General features: G+C 39.3%; 1 protein-coding gene across 1 annotated transcript in view; it reads left to right on the top strand.

Moving 5' to 3' along the window:
• Positions 1–1,377: 1,377 nt before the first annotated feature.
• Positions 1,378–7,543, top strand: part of CPED1 (cadherin like and PC-esterase domain containing 1) — a 200,018-nt gene continuing 193,852 nt past the window's right edge. The window contains 2 exon segments of the mRNA XM_029910837.1: positions 1,378–1,506; positions 1,940–2,420. Of these exon segments, the coding sequence (XP_029766697.1) occupies positions 2,169–2,420 (252 nt within the window). The 5' untranslated portion in view covers positions 1,378–1,506; positions 1,940–2,168.

Raw genomic sequence — 7,543 nt, 5'->3', positions numbered from 1 at the left:
CACAGAAGAACTTTGAGATCCTGGGGCTAGGTCTAGGGCACTCAGGATTTCTCCCATGCAAGGACAATCCCCAGCTAGACGGATTCACTGGCTTTCCAACTGTTTTGCTGGAGCAGCATAAGGCATCTGGAGGAGTGGCTGAGGATCTGAGGCTGTAGTGATATACTGCAGCAATGCACTGGAACTGGCCTTAGGAACGTTTCCCTGGGGAACAGAAGGGTGTTCTTTGTATGGAGGGAAAACTTTCTCCAGTGGAGAGTGTGGATGACATTTAGAATCCTTTTCTTGTTCCCAGTAACCTGGGAATCAATTTAAGACAATCTGTATGATTATAGTGCCAGAAATGAGACTAAAAATTCACATAGTGTCAACACACCATGCAGTAAATATTACAGGAATTGCTGTGACTAAGAAATAAACCAGAGACATCAGTTTTTAAATTTGCTTATATGGCATTTTTTAATATGCAAAGTGATTGCTTTAACTCAGGCGTTAGAAAAAATAGACTCCAAAATCCAAATAAACACAACTACTTCAGACACAAGTATAAACATCACTTCCCACAGCTGCACAAAGTGCTAATCTCAGTAAGATACTAGAAAGGTGGTATTGCTGTTCTGTATAACAGACTGACTCTCATTTTTCATATATATGAGAGAGTTTGGGTCCTGGGATTGTCCTTGTTTCTTTTTTTCATATATAGTTAAGAATACAGAACAAAGTGCATGGGATATATATGCAAATATTTTTAGCAAAAGGAACGTTATCATATAAGCAGCTTAGGTTTGTGATGATAATGCTGAGCCCCTAAACTGTTTGAGTCTGTTCAGCCCTTGTCTTGTGTCAGCAGGGGGAAGTAGTAACCAGGCACTTCTGTAGTTGAGATACTGAATGCTTTACTTGGAGTCTTTCAGGCTGTCTTCCTTTCTTTCCGTCTTTTCTATTAAATAGGGGACATATTCATGCAGTGATATTAAATACACCGTACACCACTGAGGTTCACCACATATTGCCATGGCAGTGCTGGAAGTGATAGACACAAGTAAGTCTGGCTTATGGAAATGTTAACAATATGTTTGTAAAATTGGATTTAAATGCTGCATGTGATGGTCAGATTCTCCACTACCTGCAAGGTTCTTTTCAATCGGAGTTGTTACAGTAACAGAAGACTTTTAAATAACTGTTGTGTGACTGTAATTTGGAAATACACATTTTATATGAGCAAGGACACTTCTTGTTTCTGATTCAGAGCTAACATTGCTTCTCCAGTTCCCAATCTGTGCCTCTTCAGAGCTGAGTGAAGTTAGCCCCACCCCCTGTGCAGTCCAGCCTTTCTTTATATGATGTCTGTGGCCCAATTGAGTTCAGATGGTGTATGCAGGACTGTGTGTATGTCTGTCTGTCTATGTGAGATGAGCTGGAGTCATAAGGCTGAGTTGTTCCAAATGGTTTTAATCAGCAACCCATTCGGGGAGAATGGAAAACTTCTGTCAGGATAAGAACTGAGTAAGTAAACATAACTTTGAACTCGAATCGGAACAAAACAAACCCAAAGGAAAGTCTTCATAGTCTGGCAGATGCCAGATAAATGCTCACTGAGTGCGGTGCGTGCTGACAGGAAAAGGGCAATTTAAAAAGGACTGGAATGAAGGAAACGGTAAAAACAAAGTGGGGATTGAAAATATAATAGAAAAAAAAAATCATATGATTGCTGGCAAAGCCTGGACAGTCTTCAGCCATGCAAGGCATATGTTAAGTTTTACTTATTGCTTCCTTGGATGCCATTGTGTGCCTGTAGTTTCTTCTGCAGAGCTGGAGTAAAGATTTCTGCTACTCAGCTGATTGCGCGTAGGTCTATTCTGCAAACTATGCATTGGAGAAAGGCTAAGTCTGGCTCATTAGTGTGACGATGATTGCTATTTGTTTGTGTTTTGCACAGGTTGGATTCTATTCCTGTAACCTTTATGAAGAGCTCTTTGGAGTGCTCTCTGCCTTTCGGACCTATGACTTCTTGTTCGGTACCATGGGGGAGTTCAGCAGCAGGAATGGGAAGAACTTGAATTAGTTGAGGAAAAACACTCCTTTGTCTTTTTTGTGCCGATGGAAAGTGGCTGCTGCGAATGTTCCTGTGATGTGGAAAAGGGCAAAGTGAGAAAGGCGAAGTGGTCATGGTTTGTGGGCAGATTCTCTCTTGCCGCAGGCTTTGTCGTCCTCGGCCCTTCCTTCTGGTGCTGGTGGTGGGTGTCTATCTTTTCTACCAGATCCTTCCACCTATACGGACCAAACGATTCTTTTTGGCAGTTGATAATGGGAGTTCACCAAACAAACTAGCTGCGACACAGCAAGAGAGATACAAGGAGGTCTCCTCAAGGAACACTCATTGCTTCCTCCCTTTCAGTAATTCACAAACAGTGAATAAGGTAAGTCAACCCAATGGGTGTGCTGCAATTAGGGTTGCCAACCCTCCAGGATTGGCTTGGAGTCTCCCAGCATTGGCATCGATCTCGCGGTGACTATTGAAAGCAATCCAGGAGATTTTAATAGGATATTTTAAGAAAATGACATTGTCGTGTTGGGAAAAAAAATCTCCCGGAATAGATTCAGTCAGAGTTGGCAACCCTAGCTGCAATAATGGTCTGGGATGAGTCCAGCAAGACCATTTATGTCCAACTAAAATTAACATTGAGTTTGAAGTGTGTACAAATAAGCATGTGAGTGACCTAGTGACAATGAAATCCTTGTAAACACAGCCCATTAACTAGTTCCTCAGCACACTTTTATTGTCAAATGAATCCCTAATGCTTTGATTAAAGCATTGCATTATTTTTTGACTCCATGGAAACTTTAGTCCTCTTCTACTTGCTGTGCAGCACATATTTTGTTTAGTCTTTAGAAATGGGGTCAGGAACTGTACAGTACAGACGCGTAAATCAAATGCCAGTGGGACTTCATAAAAATGACTGAGGCTATTAATTAGCATAGACTCTTTCACTCAGACATTTATTAGCACTGAGAACATGGCTGTATTGTTTTGAAGTTATCTGCTGGTGCTTTTTGAACTTTGCTGGGATTCCACTGAAAAGCTAAAATAAACTGCATTTCTAAAACTTGTTTTCAAATCACATGGACATTATTTACTCAGCAGTCTTTTGAACAGCAAATTTCAATTTGTCCTTATGTTACCTGATCACATGTTTATTTTGTATAGGGTGGTTGAGATATTAAATATTACATATTAAAACATTAGACAAATGCAGACCCTGTTACTTTTTTTGTTGGTGGTTATTAAATATGGCTTGTCAAGTGGTCCAGGCTACGCTAGTTGTATTTATTTTGAAATCTGTGATTAGCCCTAGCATAATTGTATCAGGTTTTGTTGAATCCTGGAGGGTGTTGGTAATAGTTCAGGATGGATTTTGTTGTCAAATTACCATTATGGCAGCACTCAGAGTATAAATAGAAACTATTAATGACTGTAAATATTATTCTAGGATGTATCTGTTGGGCGGCATCTGCATAAAGCAGTTTAGCTCAGATCTTTAAAAATAAAATATATTATTTAGAAGATCTTTCACTGGTTTGCTTTGTTATACTTCACTCTGAAAGGTCAAAGAATTGACTTTATGACATCTGTTGTGACAATTAAAAACAGATATGGCCCAATAGCTTGTTTGAACCTTTAACCCACATGTGTGGAAGAATCTTCAGATTTATTTTTCAGTTGTGAATTCAGATTTTTCTCACGGCTTCCAGAAATCTAGTCCAGAATTTAACTGCCATAATTTTGTATTTTAGTTGAATTTTAACTACTCTCCCTAGGTTTTCTGCAACTATGTAACAAATACAATTAAACTTACAAACGGAATTAGTATATTTTGCAATGTAATTGCATCATCTTCTATTTTGTGACTTCACGATTACGTATCCATTCTCTTTTGATCACTGTATCTATAAACACTGATGAGCATTTTATACTAAACAGCTTACTATTTGTAAGAGCTGGCGGAGCAACTGTGAAACTTCGTTAACATGTTTGATTGATATTTCCTTTCCTGTTTTGCTTTAACAAACATGCAGACTTAGCAACGGCTTCTGTGCTTGGGCTGTTTGGGTTGAGTGAGAAGTTTATGCTATTACAATATGCTGCATTTATTATCTTCCCATATCCATAGATGTGAATACTGCGTGCACATACTGAACCTATCGTATTTATTTAAATGCATCTTTTAACTCTCATAAAAATGTTTTTCAAGCATGTGCTGTTTTAACATACGTTCTCCTTATTATTCAGAAGAACACCCACAGCTTGTTGGCTTCATGTCTAAGAAGTTCCCTTGTGAGCCTTATGGAACGAAATGTCTTGCATGTGTGGTGGATGTTCGCGGTCTTTCTATAGAACATCTTTAGATTGCACGACTAATCTCAGAGACTAGGAACAAAGAAATCAGCCTTCTCCAAAAAATATGCCATTGTGCTGCTGTGGTGTACTCACAAACTGTGCACACATTTTTAGCCTAGAACAAATTGTGATGGATGAACTTTTACATTGGTTTGTTATGATAAGTACCTGGAGGTACCCAATGCAAATTTGTTATACTTGAAATGTTACACTGGTTTATTATACAATAGTACGTGCACCCATGGTAGTTAAGGTTGCAAAACAGTTTCAATTAAATCCCCCCTATTTTTTTGCATATTCATGAATAAAGCTGGGCAAATACTGCAAAATATTGTCCACATGCTCAATCACATTAATTAATTGACTTCAGTTGTGTGCACTTACTGTGAATATTCTAGAAAATTAGATTACTGACAAGAATCTTATGTTCACTAAAATGGCAATTTTCAGCAAATATTGTAAGCAAGAGCCTTCGTGAATATCATGCATAAAACTGAAAGAAAATAAAAACCATGCCTGTGATGTCCTTTAAATAACAGCAGGTGACTCTGATGCATCTGGGATGAGGAAGCATCTTGTGTTGTGCTGCAGAATCTCCTCTGGCTGGTTTAGGGGTAGTGTAAGTATTGGGTCATACTTTTCTTCAGACAGAAAAACAGCGTGGTGTCGAACCTGGGCGTGGCAGGTTGGGCCTTGGCTTGTTATTGCAGCAGAGGACTCCCCTCCCCAACTGTTATAAAACAGCAATGGCAACAATTCCACTTGGTTACTACACATGCAATGAAATGTTACCTTGATTTTTGGGTACGGATAGCACAAATGGCTTTACGATGAAACCTGGCATCTTTTATGAACCAACCAGGGAAGGGCATTGGTAGATTTCTGGAGATGTGCAATTTTGCTACTTACATCTCAGAGACTGGAATCTCTCTCATTGTTTAAAGCTGTTGCTTCCAAAAATGTGGATCAATATGATGCTAGAAAGTTGATGTGTCCATTTAGTATGTAAGTATGTCTTTAAGCCCATGCAATAGTCACTGATTTGGAATCACTACTGCCTGTCAGGTACATAATGCAAACTATTTTTTTAAATTGCCAAAACACAGATTTGGGTAACAGTCTGGAAAGCTTGCCAGATCTCAAAGGCTGATCCTGTAGACCAGCGTTTCCCAAACTTGGGACGCCGCTTGTGTAGGGAAAGCCCCTGGCGGGCCGGGCCGGTTTGTTTACCTGCTGTGTCCGCAGATTCGGCCGATCGCGGCTCCCACTGGAGCAGCTGGACAGGGAGGGAGAAAGCAGGTCTGATCTTGTTCACTTCACGCATGTGAGTAATTCTGTTAAAATCCATGGAACAACTCTTGTGAATAAGCCAAGTAGTATTTGGCCTATAGTCTGTCTGGGGTATAGCACTGGAATTTGGTTCCATGATCTGTATACAATCGTGAAGCAAGGGAATTTTGAATGAGAGCACTATGCTTCCATCTTGGTGATCAACTGTGCCAGCAACTAAAGCTTCACTTTTGTAGCTTATGATACCATCAGAAACCAACTATCAAAGTAAATCCCCATAATTTACTTGCCTGTTCTATATTTATTCAGCAAACAATGGGAAGCAGAATCACATTCCAACCATTTCAATCCAAAACCCACTTCTTCCTGAGTGGGAAATCTCATAGCATGTAAGCCAAAACATTTTAAATACTTCCAGAAAGTGAAACAGGAAATTAACTTCTCTGTAACAATGCAGGAAGTGTTTGAACTTAAAAGTAAAATAAAACAGTAACAAGAACACCTTAGTATTTGTATGCACTATGGGGAAAGTCAACAAAATGTGTAGAAGACTCCTTCGGAATTAATGAAGACTTTCACCATCCTGTAGGCTAAGCATTTGGGGCGTTAGAAACTAATTCAAAGTTTTCTGTTACTTATTTATTATTATTTGTATTGTGGTAGTGCTTAGGATCCCCAGGCATGGACCAGAACACTGTTATACTGGGTGCTGTCTAAAAATCTAGATGGATCCACACTTACGCTGCTGGTTCTGGAGTTTAGTCAGTTCTCTGACCCCCTGTCTGTGTAATTGAAAATACTGTCATTGTTCACATAGGGCTTGATTCTCTTTCACAGTATGTTTCTTTTGAGCAGTTCCCGGTGTGTAAAGGGCCCATAAAGCCTATTTAACTGGGTGACATACAGCTGGCGCAGAGGATCATTGCCACCCCTTTGCAGTATCCAACTCAGGCAGCATGTCAGGCAAAAGGGAATGTGGCCAGAGTGCTACTGTGCTCAAACTATTCCCAGTTGCTGGAACAGTCCCTGGAGGTTGCGAGCAGCTGGATGCCAGAGAGAGCAATCCTGAGGCTCCCTGTAATTTACATTGTGGGGTGAAGTGGCCAAAATCAGGTAGTTGAAAAGGTGATGGGTCCTTTGGGTCCTGCACTGAGAGCAGCTCAGCCAGACCTGAGAATCGGGGCCACTGTCTTCAGAAGAAGAGTTTAATTTGTTAAGATGAAGTAATGATCAGTGAAATTCTGTAGCAACCATTTAAACTGTTTTTGCTTGCCTGCCAGACATGGACAATGCCTCAATATTTATGGTGTTACACAATAAGCCAAGAATCTCAAAACCTCCAACAAACTGATTTCCCCTTTCAACTTTAAATATATCAGCTAATTTCTTTTTGGCCAAAACAACAACAGTATTTATATAGTGTCTGAGCTAATTGCTGACCAGATTTCATATTTTAAACTGGAACAGTTTTAGGGTTATGTAAGCTAAAGAAACAATCTAGTGTATTTTTACACTAGCATAACTTAAAAGAAGCCAAACCAATTTAAAGGAAAAAATGACAAAGGATTTTCTCCTAGGTAGACAATTTCCCCAGCCATTCTATAATACACATAAAGTAGATGCTCATTTTACAATAGAAAATATTTACATCATTTAGAGCTTTAGTATTATGTGAACTTCGTTGATTTGTAGTTCATTAAAAGGCTAAGCAACATACATTTTATTTTGGTTTTTAATCGAGCATAAACTTTTGAGAGTTGACTGAATAGGACACAATATTTTCTTTCATTTCCATCCCCCCCCCAGTCCATTATGTACATTTAAAACATAATTACAAACTCTTCTTTTTACAAA

Source organism: Terrapene carolina, unplaced genomic scaffold, assembly GCF_002925995.2.
Source record: "Terrapene carolina triunguis isolate 2854851 unplaced genomic scaffold, T_m_triunguis-2.0 Scaffold68, whole genome shotgun sequence".
NCBI lineage: Eukaryota > Metazoa > Chordata > Testudines > Emydidae > Terrapene > Terrapene triunguis.
Note: the sequence above shows the minus strand (reverse complement) of the source record. Positions and strands in the feature narration are given on the sequence as shown.